General features: G+C 42.7%; 1 protein-coding gene and 1 pseudogene across 18 annotated transcripts in view; one reads left to right on the forward strand and one right to left on the reverse strand.

Annotated features, from left to right (window-relative positions):
* LOC135519932 (E3 ubiquitin-protein ligase MYCBP2) overlaps positions 1 to 19,019 on the forward strand; it is a 317,195-nt gene that overhangs the window by 193,447 nt on the left and 104,729 nt on the right. For all 18 annotated transcript variants that reach the window (XM_064945153.1, XM_064945155.1, XM_064945157.1 and 15 more), the window contains 9 exons: positions 2,627 to 2,727; positions 7,510 to 7,728; positions 12,701 to 12,923; positions 13,310 to 13,428; positions 14,555 to 14,642; positions 15,145 to 15,194; positions 15,392 to 15,564; positions 15,751 to 15,895; positions 17,634 to 17,843. In XM_064945153.1, coding sequence (XP_064801225.1) covers positions 2,627 to 2,727; positions 7,510 to 7,728; positions 12,701 to 12,923; positions 13,310 to 13,428; positions 14,555 to 14,642; positions 15,145 to 15,194; positions 15,392 to 15,564; positions 15,751 to 15,895; positions 17,634 to 17,843 — 1,328 coding nt within the window. The remainder of the gene's footprint in view (positions 1 to 2,626; positions 2,728 to 7,509; positions 7,729 to 12,700; positions 12,924 to 13,309; positions 13,429 to 14,554; positions 14,643 to 15,144; positions 15,195 to 15,391; positions 15,565 to 15,750; positions 15,896 to 17,633; positions 17,844 to 19,019) is intronic.
* LOC135521213 (sorting nexin-25-like) lies at positions 3,337 to 5,946 on the reverse strand (annotated as a pseudogene).

Consider the following 19,019-nt stretch of genomic DNA (forward strand, 5'->3'; position numbering starts at 1 on the left):
TACCATCTTTGAAATGCAAGCAAAAGGCCATAATGTATTATTCCAGCCCAGATTCAATATACATTTTTTGGCCACTAGATGACAGCAGTGTATGTGCAAAGTTTTAGATTGATCCAATGAACCATTGAATTGCTGTTCACAGGCTGCCCAAATATGCAGAGTAAGTTTTAATGTTGCTGGACCCCAGGAAGAACTAATGGGCATTCTAAATAAATACAAATACTCCTGGACTAAAAAGCATGCTGAATGTAAAATCTCCATGCCAAAACATTCTTGTCCAGGGATTTCCGTAAAGCTGCAATATGTCACTTTTTGGGCAACACTCCCAAATCCACATAGACTTAAGAATGACAGATCTTCAACTCATATTTCTAAGTGGTAGATCTGCACCATGTGTGCTATTTCTATGCTTCCTGTTCCAAAGTTTTATTTTCAAACAGCCGAAAATGCAATCTTTTGGATTATAGAAAATATATTTTACAGTTGTTTAAATGGTACAATGATTCTCTAAATGATGCTGTACATTGCTTGTTTTGTCACATAATCTGATATTAGGAAAACTATTTGAATTTTAGCAACCAGAAAATGGAAGAGCTATTTTTGTACGTTCCAGAAAGGGCTCAGCATTTGCTCTTATTTGTTTAAAAAGCAGTTCTCCTAAAACTCCCTGTCTACCTCACTTCATTTATATCCTGCAGATTTAGTGATGATCCGACACACTCCCAAAGTATACTAATGATGTTCCGCATTTCTCCTTTGAGTTGGGAAAACCTGCTTTAAGTTAGTGTTCTTCATTCCTGTAATGACATTCTAAGATGTATAAGAGCTGGATGTCCTGGTTTCATTAGGTCACTTTAAGACTGTAATATAGAACATGTATTGTGGACTGCACTTGTAAAATGTAATAGTTTCTGCTCTGTATGTCATTTTATCTGTTTGAACTGTTTGTGTTGATTGTTGTAACACAGGGCACGATTTAAAAAGAGAGCCTGGTCTCAACTGGGATTCCCTGTATAAATAATGGTTAAAACCTTTTAAAAAGAAAACTAGCCCTATACAGTTCCTTCGGAAAGTATTCAGAGCCCTTGACTTTTTCCACATTTTGTTACGTTACAGCCTTATTCTAAAATGGATTCAAATAAAACAATTTCCGCAGCAATCTAAACACAATACAACAATATGTAATTGTATGAAAAATGTGTATGAAAAATAAACAAAAGAAACAACTTATTTATATATGTATTCAGACCCTTTGCTATGACACTTGAAATTGAGCTAAGGTGCATCCCGTTTCCATTGATTATCCTTGAAATGTTTCTACAACTTGATTCGAGTCCACCTGTGTAAAATTCAATTGATTGGACATGATTTGGAAAGGCACACACCTGTCTATATAAGGTCTCACAGTTGACAGTACATGTCGGAGCAAAACCCACGCGATGAGGTTGAATGAATTGCCCGTAGAGCTCCGAGACGACAGGATTGTGCTGAGGCAAAGGTCTGGGGAAGGGTACCAAAACATGTCTGCAGCTTTGATGGTCCCCAAGAACACAGTGGCCTCAATCAATTTTAAATGTAAGTTTGGAACCACCAAGACTCCTCCTAGAGCTGGCCGCCTGGTCAAAATGAGCAATCGGGAGAAGGGCCTTGGTCAGGGAGGTGACCAAGAACCCGATGGTCACTCTGATAGAGCTAAAGTTCCTCTGTGGAGATGGGAGAACCTTCCAGAAGGGCAACCATCTTTGCAGCACTCCACCAATCAGGCCTTTATTGTAGAGTGGCCAGACGAAAGCCACTCCTCAGTAAAAGGAACATGACAGCCCGCTTGGTTTGCCAAAATTCACCTAAAGACACTGACCATGAGAAACAAGATTCTCTGGTCAAATGTCACATCTGGAGGAAACCTGATATCATCCCTACGTTGAAGCATGATGGTGGTAACATCATGCTGTGAGGATGTTTTTCAGCGGCAGGGACTGCGAGACTAATCAGGACCGAGGCAAAGATGAACGGAACAATGTACAGAAATATCCTTGATGGAAACATGTTCCAGAGCACTCAGGACCTCTGACTGGGGCAATGGTTCACTTTCCAACAGGACAACGACCCTAAGCACACAGCCAAGACAACACAGGAGTGGTTTCGGGATAAGTCTCTGAATGTCCTTGAGTGGCCCAGCCAGAGCCCGGACTTGAACCTGATTGAACATCTCTAGAGAGACCTGAAAATAGCTGTACAGCAACAACGCTCCCCATCCAACCTGACAGAGCTTGAGTGTATCTGCAGAGAAAAATGGGAGAAACTCCTGAAATACAGTTGTGCCAAGCTTGTAGCGCCATACCCAAGAAGACTCAAGGCTCTAATCACTGCCAAAGGTGCTTCAACAAAGTACTGAGTGAAGTGTCGGAATACTTATGTAAATGTTATATTTCACTTTTACATTTTTTATTAATCAGCCAACATTTCTAAAAAGCAGTTTGTGCAAGATTGATTAGGGAAATAAACTATTTCATAAATTTTAGAGTAAGGCTGCAACCTAACAAAATGTGGAGAAAGTCAAGGTTTCTGAATACTTTCCAAAGGCACTGTATGTCCGTATAATTCAAACCTATGCTCTTGTCTGCAGCGGAGGACATCCCTGAGCTGCTGAGCTCTTCCAGTCTGTTCTCTATGCTGCTCCCCCTCATCCTGGCCTACATCGGCCCTGTGGCTACCTCCGTACCCAAGGTGAGATGTGGTAAATGTTGCCTGTGAAGTAGGTTCTATTTTTTTTTTTTACTGCTGTATCTAGTCATAGGTCCCTAAGGTGAGTAAGGTTTTTTTTCAAGAACTACATTGATCCAGCCTTGCACTCTATTTGAAGCGACATGTATTTTTTTGCTATTTTTATCAATTTTTCTCCACAATTGGTAGTTAGTCTTGTCCCATCGTTGCAACTCCCGTACGGACTCGGGAGAGGCACAGCTCAAGAGCCATGTGTCCTCCAAAACACGACGCCACACTGTTTCTTGACACACTGCTTGCTTCACCCGGAAGCCAGCTACACCAATGTGTCGGAGGAAACGCTGCACAACTGGCTACCGAAGTCAGCTTGCAGGCGCCCAGTCTCCCACAAGGATTCGCTACAGCGTGAGTGGACAAGGACATCCCGGCCGGCCAAACTCCCCTAACCAATTGTGTGCCGCCTCATAGGTCTCCCGGTCACGGCCAGCTGTGACACAGCCTGGTATCGAACCCAGGTCTGTAGTGACGCCTTAAGCACTGCAATGCAGTGCCTTAGACCGCTGCTCCACTCGGGAGGCCCTTTGAAGCTACATTTGTGTTGTTTTTAAATAGTCAAAACAACTTTGCAATAACACTGTCAATAGTCACGCCAAGAATGGGGATGCTTTCTTGGAGTGACATGACTCCGATCCACATCTCCCTATTGAGCTCTGGACACAGCTCTTTAAGGAACATCTCCAGGAGGATGCAAAGTAGATTCTTGTTGGCACTTGTCTCCTGAAGTGCGTTGAAGACCTTGATACTTCCATATCTGGCATTCTGCTGTCCCACCCAGTTATGTAGTGTGCCTGCAATGTTGTTGAGTAGCTTATTTTAGGCTCTCTCCTTGGTCTCCTGATGTTCAGCATCTGTCCTAACATTGTTGTGGATGGCTCGTTTTTGTTGGGCCAGAAGGTGTCCCTGAAACTGATGTAGTGCACAAGCATATTCTCACTGAGTACCCAGTTGATAGTGTCTCTTATCTGCTTGTTACTGGTTTTTCAAATTTTTATTTTTATTTCACCTTTATTTAACCAGGTAGGCTAGTTGAGAACAAGTTCTCATTTACAACTGCGACCTGGCCAAGATAAAGCATAGCAGTGTGAACAGACAACACAGAGTTACACATGGAGTAAACAATTAACAAGTCAATATCACAGTAGAAAAAAACAAAAAAGGGGGAGTCTCTATACAATGTGTGCAAAAGGCAAGAGGAGGTAGGCGAATAATTACAATATTGCAGATTAACACTGGATTGATAAATGATCATGTACAGGTAGAGACATTGGTGTGCAAAAGAGCAGAAAAGTAAATAAATAAAAACTGTGGGGATGAGGTAGGTGAAAATGGGTGGGCTATTTACCAATAGATTATGTACAGCTGCAGCGATCGGTTAGCTGCTCAGATAGCTGATGTTTGAAGTTGGTGAGGGAGATAAAGGTCTCCAACTTCAGCGATTTTTGCAATTCGTTCCAGTCACAGGCAGCAGAGTACTGGAACGAAAGGCGGCCGAATGAGGTGTTGGCTTTAGGGATGATCAGTGAGATACACCTGCTGGAGGGCGTGCTACGGATGGGTGTTGCCATCGTGACCAGTGAACTGAGATAAGGCGGAGCTTTACCTAGCATGGCCTTGTAGACGACCTGGAGCCAGTGGGTCTTGCGACGAATATGTAGCGAGGGCCAGCCGACTAGAGCATACAAGTCGCAGTGGTGGGTAGTATAAGGTGCTTTAGTGACAAAACGGATGGCACTGTGATAAACTGCATCCAGTTTGCTGAGAAGAGTGTTGGAAGCAATTTTGTAGATGACATCGCCGAAGTCGAGGATCGGTAGGATAGTCAGTTTTACTAGGGTAAGCTTGGCAGCGTGAGTGAAGGAGGCTTTGTTACGGAATAGAAAGCCGACTCTTGATTTGATTTTCGATTGGAGATGTTTGATATGGGTCTGGAAGGAGAGTTTGCAGTCTAGCCAGACACCTAGGTACTTATAGGTGTCCGCTAGTCGGGCATGCGGGTGCAGGCAGCGATCGGTTGAAAAGCATGCATTTGGTTTTTACTAGCGTTTAAGAGCAGTTGGAGGCCACGGAAGGAGTGTTGTATGGCATTGAAGCTCGTTTGGAGGTTAGATAGCAAAGTGTCCAATGACGGGCCGAAAGTATATAGAATGGTGTCGTCTGTGTAGAGGTGGATCAGGGAATCGCCCGCAGCAAGACTTGAACTAGTCCAATGAGTATTTTCCGAACCCACTTGAAGATGTCTCTGAGTTTAAAGATCTCCCCTGTGAGCATGAAGCAGAGTTCTGCCAGGTCGTCCCTCTTCCTGTACATCTCATCCTCATAGTCACGGTTATTCTCGGTCTCTTCTCTGTGAGAGAAGAAGTCTCAAGGGACACTCTCCAGAATAGTGTCCAGGAAGGAGGAGGAAATTGTTAGGAAGTCCATGACCTTCAAGTGCTCTGGACAGGGGCTGTGGAAGGAATAGAGCTCCTCACTCTGACACATCCGCATGTCAGTCAGCATTTTCTCCTTATTTTTAGACTGCTCAAGGAACGTTTGTTCAACGGAATGGCCGTTTATTGATGGAAGGCAGCTGGACCTTTTTTCAAGAAGGGGAAAGGTCATCTCCCTGTGCAGTACCTAAAAATGCACAGGAATGCTGTTACACTGACTGTTCTGGAAGTGGTCGCTTTGCAGGAGGCTCACATTTGACGAAGTAGAATGGTATCTGCTTCTTCTCAGCCCCAGTGATGAGGGCCCTCCAGTGCCCCAGTTTCTCACAACATCAGACAGTCAGGGAAATGTGCACCTGCAAGGTGCTGTGCTTGTTCTCCATTGCCCAAATCTGGCATTTACCTGGCATTTACATTACAATTTGTTGTAGAACTTGTGCAGCTTGATGGCACCGTAGCTGGCTTGCTCGTTGATCCCTTTGCTGCCCTCACCCAGTGCCCTTTCCCCAACTTCTGGAAGGACAGTTAGTATTCCTTTATGGTTTCGTAGGTGTAGGCCTTCGTGGTGCTCCGGCTGAGACAGCACCATGCGGTTGATGGAGTCAGGGTCACTGAGTACCTCCACCAGGGGCTTCAACACTTTGGTGGTGATGACCTCCACCAACACCACTTGCAGCCTATTGGAGTGGGCTTTGCGTGTGGGTAGCAGGCTCAGCGAACCACAACTCCTCATTGGGGGTGCGCAGGCATTGCCTTTTGAATGTTAACCTGTTTTAAGGTCTTACTCACATTGGCTACGGAGAGCGTGATCACAGTCATCCAGAACAACTGATGCTCTCATTCTTGTTTCAGTGTTATTTGCCTCGAAGCGAGCATAGAAGTAATCCAGCTCCTTTGGTAGGCTTGTGTCACTGGGCAGCTCTCAGGTGTGCTTCCCTTTGTAGTCTGTAATAGTTTGCAAGCCCTGCCACATCCGACAAGCGTCAGAGCCAGTTTAGTACGATTCGATCTTAGTCCTGTATTGATGCTTTGCCTGTTTGATGGTTCGTCGGCGGGCATAGCGGGATTTATTATGAGCTTCCGGGGGATAGTCCCACTCCTTGAAAGCACCAGCTATACCCTTTACCTCAGTGCGAATGTTGCCTATAATCCATGGCTTCTGGTTGGGGTATGTACGTACAGTCACTGTGGGAATGACGTCCTCAATGCACTTATTGATGAAACTAGTGACTGATGTGGTGTACTCATCAATGCCATCGGAAGAATCCCGGAACATATTCCAGTCTGTGCTAGCAAAAAAGTCCTGAAGTTTAGCATCTGCTTCCTCTGACCAGTTTTTTATAGACTGAGTCACTGTTGCTTCCTGCTTTAATTTTTGCTTGTACGCAGGAATCAGGAGGATATAGTTATGGTCTGATTTGCCAAATGGAGGGTGAAGGAGAGCTTTGTACGCATCTCTGTGTGTGGAGTAAAAGTGGTCAAATTATTATTTTTTTGGCCGCCTGTTTGCTTGCTCGAAGCTTGTTCACGAAAATCAGAAAAGCAATCAAATGAACCGTTTACCTTTGATCTTCGTAATGTTTTCACTCACGAGACTCCCGGTTTCACAGCAAATGTTCCTTTTGTTCCATAAAGATTATTTTTATACCCAGAAAACCGCCGTTTGTTTGTCGCGTTATGTTCAGAAATCCACAGGAAAGAGCGGTCACGACAACGCAGACGTAAATTCCAAATAGTTTTTTATAATCATTCCTCAGGTAGTTTTTAAAATATATATTTGATAATATATCAACCGAGTGTATCTTTTTCCATAACAGCGGGAGGAACAATGGCCAGTTTACTCAATTGCGCACCAACTCACTCTGAGAGCCCCCACCTCTCCACTTACGCAATGTGATCCGTCACGCTCATTTTTCAAAATAAAGGCCTGAAACTATGTCTAAAAACTGTTGACACCTTAGGGAAGCCACAGAAAAAGGAATCTGGTTGGTATCCCTTTAAATGGAGGACAGACGTTTCAAATTAAGAGGCTCTTCCTGATTGGATTATCCTCAGGCTTTCACCTGCAATATCAGTTCTGTTATACCCACAGACAATATTTTTACAGTTTTGGAAACTGTAGAGTGTTTTCTATCCTAATCCGTCATTTATATGCATATTCTAGCATCTGGTCATGAGAAATAGGGTGTTTACTTTGGGAATGTTATTTTTCCAAACATAAAAATAGTGCCCCCTAGCTTCAAGAGATTAAGTGAAACAGAACTAATGTGATTTTTTTTTTTTTATTCCACATCAGGCCGCAGTGGAAGTCTTTGGTCTGGTCCAGGAGTTACTTCCTGCTGCCTCCGCTCTGAACCAGAAATATGCCCCACCGGCTTTCAACCCCAACCAATCAACAGACAGCACTACGGGCAACCAGCCGGAGCAGGGCCTATCAGCTTGCACCACCTCCAGTCACTATGCTGTGATAGAGAGTGACCACCCTTACAAGCAGGCAGGAGTCGCACAGTATAAGGTAACGCACACACCCATATACGGAACAGTAGGACTATTCACAACATAGGAATTCTTAGTCAAGGGTAAAAAATAAAATACATGTAAAATGATACATACATACATACATACATACATACATACATACATACATACATACATACATACATACATACATACATACATACATACATACATACATACATACATACATACAGATATAAAACTGTATTTTTTTGTGAAGAATCAACAACAAGTGGGACACAATCATGAAGTGGAACGACATTTATTAGATATTTCACACTTTTTTAACAAATCAAAAACTGAAAAATTGGTCGTGCAAAATTATTCAGCCCCCTTAAGTTAATACTTTGTAGCGCCACCTTTTGCTGCAATTACAGCTGTAAGTCGCTTGGGGTATGTCTCTATCAGTTTTGCACATCGAGAGACCAAATTTTTTTCCCATTCCTCCTTGCAAAACAGCTCGAGCTCAGTGAGGTTGGATGGAGAGCATTTGTGAACAGCAGTTTTCAGTTCTTTCCACAGATTCTCGATTGGATTCAGGTCTGGACTTTGACTTGGCCATTCTAACACCTGGATATGTTTATTTTTTAACCATTCCATTGTAGATTTTGCTTTATGTTTTGGATCATTGTCTTGTTGGAAGACAAATCTCCGTCCCAGTCTCAGGTCTTTTGCAGACTCCATGTTTTCTTCCAGAATGGTCCTGTATTTGGCTCCTTCCATCTTCCCATCAATTTTAACCATCTTCCCTGTCCCTGCTGAAGAAAAGCAGGCCCAAACCATGATGCTGCCACCACCGTGTTTGACAGTGGGCATGGTGTGTTCACGGTGATGAGCTGTGTTGCTTTTACGCCAAACATAACGTTTTGCATTGTTGGCTTGTGGCAAACTTTAAACAACACTTTTTATGGATGTCTTTAAGAAATGGCTTTCTTCTTGCCACTCTTCCATAACGGCCAGATTTGTGCAATATACGACTGATTGTTGTCCTATGGACAGAGTCTCCCACCTCAGCTGTAGATCTCTGCAGTTCATCCAGAGTGATCATGGGCCTCTTGGCTGCATCTCTCATCAGTCTTCTCCTTGTATGAGCTGAAAGTTTAGAGGGATGGCCAGGTCTTGGTAGATTTGCAGTGGTCTGATACTCCTTCCATTTCAATATTATCGCTTGCACAGTGCTCCTTGGGATGTTTAAAGCTTGGGAAATCTTTTTGTATCCAAATCCGGCTTTAAACTTCTTCACAACAGTATCTCGGACCTGCCTGGTGTGTTCCTTGTTCTTCATGATGCTCTCTGCACTTTTAACGGACCTCTGAGACTATCACAGTGCAGGTGCATTTATACGGAGACTTGATTACACACAGGTGGATTGTATTTATCATCATTAGTCATTTAGGTCAACATTGGGTCATTCAGAGATCCTCACTGAACTTCTGGATAGAGTTTGCTGCACTGAAAGTAAAGGGGCTGAATAATTTTGCACGCCCAATTTTTCAGTTTTTGTTTTGTTAAAAAAGTTTGTAATATCCAACAAATGTCGTTCCACTTCATGATTGTGTCCCACTTGTTGTTGATTCTTCACAAAAAAATGAAGTTTTATATCTTTATGTTTGAAGCCTGAAATGTGGCAAAAGGTCGCAAAGTTCAAGGGGGCCGAATACTTTCGCAAGGCACTGTACATACATACATACCTACAATGGGGCAAAAAAGTAGGATTTTGTAGGATTTTTAATGAATTTATTTGCAAATTATGGTGGAAATTAAGTATTTGGTCACCTACAACAAGCAAGATTTGTGGCTCTCAAGGACCTGTAACTTCTTTAAGAGGCTCCTCTGTCCTCCACACGTTACCTGTATTAATGGCACCTGTTTGAACTTGTTATCAGTATAAAAGACACCTGTCCACAACCTCAAACAGTCACACTCCAAACTCCACTATGGCCAAGACCAAAGAGCTGTCAAAGGACACCAGAAACAAAATTGTTTCGAGAAAGTGACAGAGATGCTGGTTAACGTGCTCAACATCTGCTCTGACGACGAGCTCATGTCTGAAGGAGACGACACCTGCGAGGGTAAAAACAAAAAACAAACACCCGGTTAAGAACTCTTTGTTTTTTAAATATTTTGTGTATATATTGACTTTCAATGTGCACCAGGCTGGGAGGACTGAATCTGCAATAGGTAAGCAGCTTGGTTTGAAGAAATCAACTGTGGGAGCAATTATTATTAGGAAATGGAAGACATACAAGACCACTGATAATATCCCTCGATCTGGGGCTCCACGCAAGATCTTACCCCGTGGGGTCAAAATGATCACAAGAACGGTGAGCAAAAATCCCAGAACCACAAGGGGTGGACCTAGTGAATGACCTGCAGAGAGCTGGGACCAAAGTAACAAACCTACCAACAGTAACACACTATGCCGCCAGGGACTCACATCCTGCAGTGCCAGACGTGTCCCCCTGCTTAAGCCAGTACATGTCCAGGTCTGTCTGAAGTTTGCTAGAGAGCATTTGGATGATCCAGAAGAAGATTGGGAGAATGTCATATGGTCAGATGTAACCAAAATATAACTTTTTGGTAAAACCTCAACTCGTCGTGTTTGGAGGACAAAGAATGCTGAGTTGCATCCAAAGAACACCATACCTACTGTGAAGCATGGGGGTGGAAACATCATGCTTTGGGGCTGTTTTTCTGCAAAGGGACCAGGACGAATGATCCGTGTAAAGGAAAGAATGAATGGGGCCATGTATCGTGATATTTTGAGTGAAAACCTCCTTCCATCAGCAAGGGCATTGAAGATGAAACGTGGCTGGGTCTTTCAGCATGACAATGATCCCAAACACACCGCCCAGGCAACGAAGGAGTGACTTCGTAAGAAGCATTTCAGGGTCCTGGAGTGGCCTAGCCAGTCTCCAGATCTCAACCCCATAGAAAATCTTTGGAGGGAGTTGAAAGTCCGTGTTACCCAGCAACAGCCCCAAAACATCACTGCTCTAGAGGAGTTCTGCATGGAGGAATGGGCCAAAATACCAGCAATAGTGTGTGAAAACCTTGTGAAGACTTACAGAAAACGTTTGACCTCTGTCTTTGCCAACAAAGGGTATATAACAAAGTATTGAGATACTTATTACTTATTTTCCACCATAATTTGCAAATAAATTCATTAAAAATCCTACAATGTGATTTTCTGGATTTTTTTTTCTCATTTTGTCTGTCGTAGTTGAAGTGTACCTCTGCTGAAAATGTACAGTCCTCTCATCTTTTTAAGTGGGAGAACTTGCACAATTGGTGGCTGACTAAATACATGTTTGCTCCACACACACACACACACACACACACACACACACACACACACACACACACACACACACACACACACACACACACACACACACACACACACACACACAGTACCAGTTTTTCTTTATTTGTACTATTTTCTATATTGGAAAACTAATAGTGGACATTAAAACTATGAAATATCACACATGGAATCATCTAGTCACCAAAAAAAGTGTTTTACAGATTCTTCAAAGTAGCCACCCTTTGCTTTGATGACAGCTTTGCACACTATTTGCATTCTCAACCAGCTTCACCTGGAATGCTTTTCTAACAGTCTTGAAGGAGTTTCCACATGTGCTGAGCACTTGCTGGTTGCTTTTCCTTCACTCTGCGATCCAACTCATCCCAAACCATTTCAATTGGGTTGAGATTGGGTGATTGTGGAGGCCAGGTTATCTGATGCAGCACTCCATCACTCTACTTCTTGGTCAAATACCCCGGAGGTGTGTTGAAAAACAAATGATATTTCCACTAAGTGCAAACTAGATGGGATGGCATATCGCTGCAGAATGCTGTGGTAGCCATGCTGGTTGTGTGCCTTGAATTCTAAATAAATCACTGACAGTGTCACAAGCAATGCACCATCATACCTCCTCCTCTTTGCTTAGCGGTGGGAACCATACATGCGGAGATCATCTGTTCACCTACTCTGCGACTCACAAAGACATTGCAGTTAGAACTAAAAATCTCCAATTTGGACTCATCAGACAAAAGGACAGATTTCCACTAGTGGTGATGTCCATTGCTTGTGTGTCTTGGCCCACGCAAGTCCCTCCTTTTTATTGGTGTCCTTTAGTAGTGGTTTCTTTGCAGCAATTCTACCATGAAGACCTGATTCACACAGTCTCATCTGAACAGTTGATGTTGAGATGTATCTGTTACTTGAACTCTGTGAAGCATTTATTTGGGCTGCAGTTTCTGAGGCTGGTAACTCTAATGAACTTATCCTCTACAGCAGAAGTGACTCTGGGTCTTCCATTCCTGTGTTTGTCCTCATGAGATCCAGTTTCATCATAGCACTTGATGGTTTATGTGACTGCACTTGAAGAAACTTTCAAAGTTCTTTAAATTTTCCGTATTGACTGACCTTCATGTCTTAAAGTAATGATGGACTTGGTCTTTTACCAAATAGGGCTATCTTCTGTATACCAATCCTACCTTGTCACAACACTGATTGCTCAAAAGCATGAAGAAGAAAAGAAATTCCACAAATTAACTTTTTAACGAGGCACACCTGTTAATTGAACTGACGACCTCATGAAGTTGGTTGAGAGAAGGCCAAGTGTGTGCAAAGCTCTCAAGGCAAAGGGTGGCTACTTTGAAGCAGTACACTTGTACCCAACACTCGTTTGGTTGCTACATGATTCCATATGTCTTATTTCATAGTTGTGATGTCTTCACTATTATTCAACAATGTAGAAAATATAAAAAATAAGTAGGTGTGTCCAAACTTTTGACTGGTACTGTATATTGGCGCTGATAGTCACATTGGACTTCCTACTAGGGCACACTGCCTCAGTGCTAAAAGTGTAACTCTGGTTCATTTGCACATGTATATATGAGTGTGGAAGATTTCCTTTAATTGTTTCTTGGTTTTGACCATCCTCTCCCCCACCACACCTCAGGTGTCGTTCCCGGACTGCGTGCGGTGGACCACCATCGAGTTTGACCCCCAGTGTGGCACGGCCCAGCCCGAGGATGTCCTCCGCCTGCTCATCCCGAGCCGCTCAATCCACCTGTCCAGCCTCGGCACCAAGCCCCTGGCCCATGACACCATCAACACCTGGGTGGAGCTCAAGAAGATCTCCGGCTCCAATGGCTGGCCCACCACCGTTCTAGTGCTTCCAGGTAAGAACAAGTCCAACTATTCACCTCCAGTCAGATGACACTCTTTGACAAAGCTTTTATTTTTAGGCTCTGATCCATGCGTAATTATTGTTCTGTGGCTAATGCTGAGTGGGCAAAACTGGTTGTAATGACTTGTAATCTGTTTCAAACAGATTTGCCGTTTGGGTTTTTGTTTCAGTAGGACGGCATTTCATTTGACTAGCTAATTAAAATGACACGCAAGGAAACAAATCATCTGAACCAATCGAAGGTTAGCTTATAGATTGATTCGGGGAAGCTCAATCTCTTCAATGGACAGCTCCGCTAATCTACATTAAGTTAGTCCCCCTGTCCTCCCTGCTGTCAATATCACGTATCACCTGTGTGTTCTTCCTCTGGGATTCCAGGAAACGAGGCCCTGTTCTCCTTGGAGACGGCCTCTGACTACGTAAAAGACGAGAAGGCCTGTTTCTATGGCTTCAAATGTGTTGCCGTGGGATACGAATTCAACCCTGGACCAGATGAGGTAAAGGGGAACTTGTTTTTGCATGTTAAAGGTGTTGTTTACCCCAAAACAAGATTTTCCTATTCTTGTACTGTCTATAGTCAGAAAAAGTGTTTTGACAACAAATGATAGATTTAGATATGCTGTTAGAAAATCTTGAATTGACGATTATTGCTCATAATTCGTCAAGACCGTCAAGCTTGGCCTCTGTCCCAGGCCTTGATTTCCACAACTCATTGTGTCCTGCCTACAAATATGTCACAATGCTGCAGACACCTTGGGGAAACGACAGAAAGTGTAGGCTCATTCCTGGCGCATTCGCAGCCATATAAGGAGACATTGAAACACAGCGCCTTCAAAATTTGGGGCACTTCCTGTTTGAAATTTCATCTTGGTTTCGCCTGTGGCATCAGTTCTGTGGCACTCACAGATAATATCTTTGCAGTTTTGGAAACGTCAGAGTGTTTTTTTTCCAAAGCTGTCAATTATATGCATAGTCTAGCATCTTTTCGTGACAAAATATCTTGTTTAAAACGGGAACGTTTTTTTTATCCAAAAATTAAAAGAGCACCCCCTATATCCAAGAAGTTAAAATGCAGTGAATGTATCCCTTGCTTGCTACCAAGTTACATTCACTGTAGACACTTGTGAAAAATGTAATCCACAGTTGGTTCACTGGCTCCAACCACACGTGAAATGTTGTCAGTTATGGCTTTATCTGAGAGTTTTAAGTCATTTGATGGAATGCATGCATGTATAAACTGAAATTGGAGAATATATTCCCCTTTAAGTCAAATGTGAAAAAAAATGATAGGTTTCCCTGTAAAATTCTAACTTGAACTTACTTTACTGTATTCACTGAGGCACCCGTGTGTGTGTGTGTGTGTGTGTGTGTGTGTGTGTGTGTGTGTGTGTGTGTGTGTGTGTGTGTGTGTGTGTGTGTGTGTGTGTGTGTGTGTGTGTGTGTGTGTGTGTGTGTGTGTGTAATTTCATCAACAAAAATAGTGACAATTATTTGAAAAAATCTATAACTAAACAAAAAATATTTTTAGACGAGACAAAATTAGCAAATATCTGACTAAGTGGACTGGACAAGATATTTTGGAGAGATTGAGAGCTTTTCCGTAATGAGCATTGTGTGTTTCAGGGTATTATCCAGCTGGAGAAGGAGTTGGCATACTTGGGCAGTGTGTGTGCTGCTGCTCTTATGAAGAAGGATCTGGCTCTGCCTATAGGTGAGGGAAATGCAAGAACATTACAACATAGTAGAACTGATAGGGAACACAGGAGAAAATATATTGAACTTCAACTCATATTCTTTCAAAACAAGTACCCGGTGCTTAGTTCTCATTATTGAACTTTACTGTTGTTTTTCATTTTCAGCTAAAGTGCAAATCTACGGTCTCTACATTGGCGCCCTTGCACTTTACAATGGAGTGCAATGGAGCAGAATGTTATTTTTTCTCTTTTCAAAACTGGTTAATAATTTAGTCCAGGACATTTTATGACTTTGAAGTGAAAAATCTCAATTTCAGTGCATCTTTTTAAAAAAATTGGTTCTGTGCAGTTGTAAATCAAACAAACACACATGTTAATTTTTTACATTTCATATTATTTTAGGAGAAGTAGTGAATCGTGCAAGGGTGCCAATATATTTGACCGCAACTGTATGTGCATTTAAGATTATAATTTGCACTAAATGGCATATGCTGTTTTATACTCTGTACTTCTTTCCAGGGAATGAACTTGAAGAGGACCTTGAGATTCTTGAAGAGGCCTCTCTCCAGGTATTCTGATGTCATTTAACTTTTTTTTATGAAAATCACATTGTGACATAACAAAAGCTGTCAAGGGTGTAACCATGACTTATGAAAAATCACAATGGACACATTTCTTCCATCAAGCCTTCGTCAGCATGTAACCATGACATACCTCTGTCTCCACCCCCTCTCCTTCCCACCTAAACTCCCCTCTCTCCCCACAGGTGTGTAAGGCCCACTCAGGTATCCTGGGCAAGGGGCTGGTCCTGTCCCACTCCCCCACCATCCTAGAGGCTCTGGAGGGCAACCTGCCCCTGCACCTGCAGACCAACGAGCACTCCTTCCTGGAGGACTTCATTACCTGTGTGCAGAACTCCAGCGGAGGACGCCTGGCCAGGTGAGAGAAAGGAAGAGAGCATGTAGACACAAAAAACGTAGGCCCGGACACACATTCCCACATACACACGCACACTAAGCATGGACGTACGTACACACACAAACACACACTACTGTGAAACAAATATCAGCTCATGGCCAGGTTGTCAATAAATAGATTAATGCATAAATGCCCCTCCCCCTCCAGGTGGCTGCAGCCAGACTCGTACGCAGACCCCCAGAAGACGTCTCTGATTCTGAACAAGGATGACATCCGCTGCAGCTGGCCCACCACGGTGGCCGTCCAGACCAAAGACCAGTACGGAGACATAGTGCACGTGCCAAACATGAAGGTCAGGTTTTATTTTTCTGTTTTTTTTTTCTCTCGATTCTTACCTCATGTAAAATAAAGCCTACATCATCACATTATTTTGTAGTGACAGTGATCATCCACTTATTTTTTTAGTACACTTCCTATTCAGACTGTTAGCTAACATGTTGTTGAGAAAGCTAGCTTCCAAGTCACTGAAATTTGCATTAAACCTTTACATTGGCGTATATAGATAGTGCCAAATTGATATGTTTTTAACAAAATAACTGTAAAAAGCATATGGATGACCATGGTAGCAACTGAAAGAGAACACTTTGGAGTTTATCAGACCAAAGGTGAGAACAAAACAGTTCACCTGAAACAGAACTGAATCCAAACATTACATTATTTTATGTACAGTACATTTTGCACTTACTGTACTTTTCACCGCGTTTATCAGTAATAAAATCTGAAAATTCTCTGCATACATTCAGTAACATAATAAGAATATTCATTGAAATGTTGGAATTGGCTCAAGACAAGATGTAACAATTCCAAGGCTTTGAGCGTGAGGTCTAACTGGTGTCTCCAAGTGGCCACACAACTCTCCAACTGCACAGTTCTTAAGTCATTTCAATGCACTTACTTTGCCATTTTAGTAATTTAGCAGATGCTTACAGGAGCAATTAGAAGCTCAAGGACACATCGACAGATTTTTCACTTAGTCTGCTTGAGGATTCAAACCAGCGACCATTCGGTTACTGCCCCAATGCTTTTAACCGCTAGGCTACCTGCTGCCCTCCAAAAGCGCAATCCAAAAACAATACATAAATCACATTCTTTGTCAGGTGGGCATCATTTGCAAGCTAATTCTATTACCAACATGACTAAATATGATCTTAGTGTAAGGCTTTCAAAAGGCACTTCAGGCAGATTGTAATTTTGGTGGGCATAGACTGGAGTCATGAATGCATTCAAATGTGTGTTCCGCGTTCAGATTTTCTTCACAATACAACAAACATAGGCTCAAGCTGTTCAGGACAACACAGGGTATAACGTATCCTTATAACTGGAGCAAACATAGTGATTATAAACATTTTAAAATATAGAAATGTGTAGTGCTTGTGTGGCATCAAAGCGGTATTTATTATAATTCTCAATGTCTCATCTGTCAGAACACATCAACTCCTCTCGATTTACAGCATTTCCCTCACTCAGCATTTCACTCACTCGGACGACAAATGTGCAAAAGTAGCCCCATTAAAAAATTAAAGAAACATTATTTTTTTCCTTTTAACTCTGCATTATTGGAAAATGGAAAAACCCGTGTCTACACCAGTTCTTTATGAAGCATGTGATGTAACATTGGATATGATTTGTGGCATCTTATCGTGTGCGGCGCTCCAGTTTATAATGGCAGTCAGTCAAAACATATACAGAGCTGTGAAGCGCAGAAACCTGAGCTCTGACGACATGTATAGCAGGTTAATGTAGAGCCACTGCATTCCAATTTAGGCAATTATCAATGACATACGGGATGACAGGCCATGAGTGGAAAGGTTAACTTGGGACATTTTCAACTCTGGGCACGACCTCTCTAGTTGCCAACCTTTAAGTTGCTGAGTGTCCCCTTGTGTCCATCGAAAATGACTGGGTGCTGATAGTCTCAGCAAATTTGAACCCGCTGTAATGTTAGCACATTTTAATGATGAACATGTGAGTATATTTTTGCTAACATTGGCGAACTGTATGCCCATGTCTCTCCCTCTCCTCTCTCCCAGGTGGAGGTGAAGGCGGTGCCCGTCTCCCAGAAGAAGTCCATGCAGCAGGAGTGCATGAGGAAGCTGCAGCGTCTCCCAGGCAGCACCAATCCCTCCTTCTCGGGCACCGCTGACCTTACGTTCGGGGGCCTGCCCATGCCGAAGCTGGAGGCCACCTATGAGCCCATGATCGTCAAGGAAGCGCGCTACATTGCCATCACAATGATGAAGGTTAGGGAACCACAGAGATGAAAAACATTGCAGTGCTTGAGGCATCACTACAGACCTGGGTTCGACTCTGGGCTGTGTCTCAGCCGGCCACGACTGGGAGACCCATGAGGCGACACACAATTGGCCCAACGCCTTCTGGGTTAAAGGAGGGTTTGGCCGGCCGGGATGTTCTTGTCCCATCGCTCTCTAGCAACTCCTGTGGCGGGCCGCTGACACGGTCACCATTTGTACAGTGTTTCCTTAAGAATGTATTATTTACAATTACGGCCTACCGGGGAACAGCCTTGTTTAACTTCTTGTTAATCCAACCACGGTGTCAGATTTATAAAATGCTTTTCGGCGAAAGCATACCTAGCCCAGAACATAGCCCATTTTATACATTATTTCAAACCGTAGCCATCCAAGCAGAAGCGTTACAAAACTCAGAAATAGAGATAAAATTAATCCCTTACCTTTGATGATCTTCATATGGTGGCACTCAGAAGACATTAATTTACTCAATAAATGTTCCTTTTGTTCGATAAAGTCTCTTTATATCCAAAAACCTCAGTTTTCTTCAGTAATCCACAGGCTCAAACGCAGTCACAACAGGCAGACAAAAAAAAAATGTAAAATTGTATCTGTAAAGTTCATAGAAACATGTCAAACGATGTTTATATTCAACCCTCAGGTAGCCTAAATGATCTATAATATTTCAACCGGACAATAACGTCGTCAATATAAAAGGTAAACAAGAAATGCACTCTCTCGGGATTGCGCATGAAAAAGCTCTGTGACACGTCAGCGTCCACTCATTCAGATTGGTGTTACTCCCTCATTTATAAGAATACAACCCTGAAACAATTTCTAATGACTGTTGACATCTAGTGGAAGGCATAGGATCTGCAAATTGTCCTAAGTCAATGGATACTGTAATACAAAACTACAAAAAAAAAAAAAAGTTTTCACCTGCCAAATCAGTTCTGTTATACTCAGACACTATTTTAACAGTTTTGGAAACTTTAGAGTGTTTTCTATCCAAAACCACCAGTTATACGCATATCATATCTTCTGGGCCCGAGTAGCAGGCCATTTAATTTGGGCATGCTTTTCATCCAAAATTCCGAATGCTGCCCCCTACTCTACAGAGGTTAAAAATGTTTTATCTCTGTGCATTAGAATGAAACAAATGTATCA

This window comes from Oncorhynchus masou, chromosome 29, assembly GCF_036934945.1.
Source record: "Oncorhynchus masou masou isolate Uvic2021 chromosome 29, UVic_Omas_1.1, whole genome shotgun sequence".
NCBI classification, from domain to species: domain Eukaryota; kingdom Metazoa; phylum Chordata; class Actinopteri; order Salmoniformes; family Salmonidae; genus Oncorhynchus; species Oncorhynchus masou.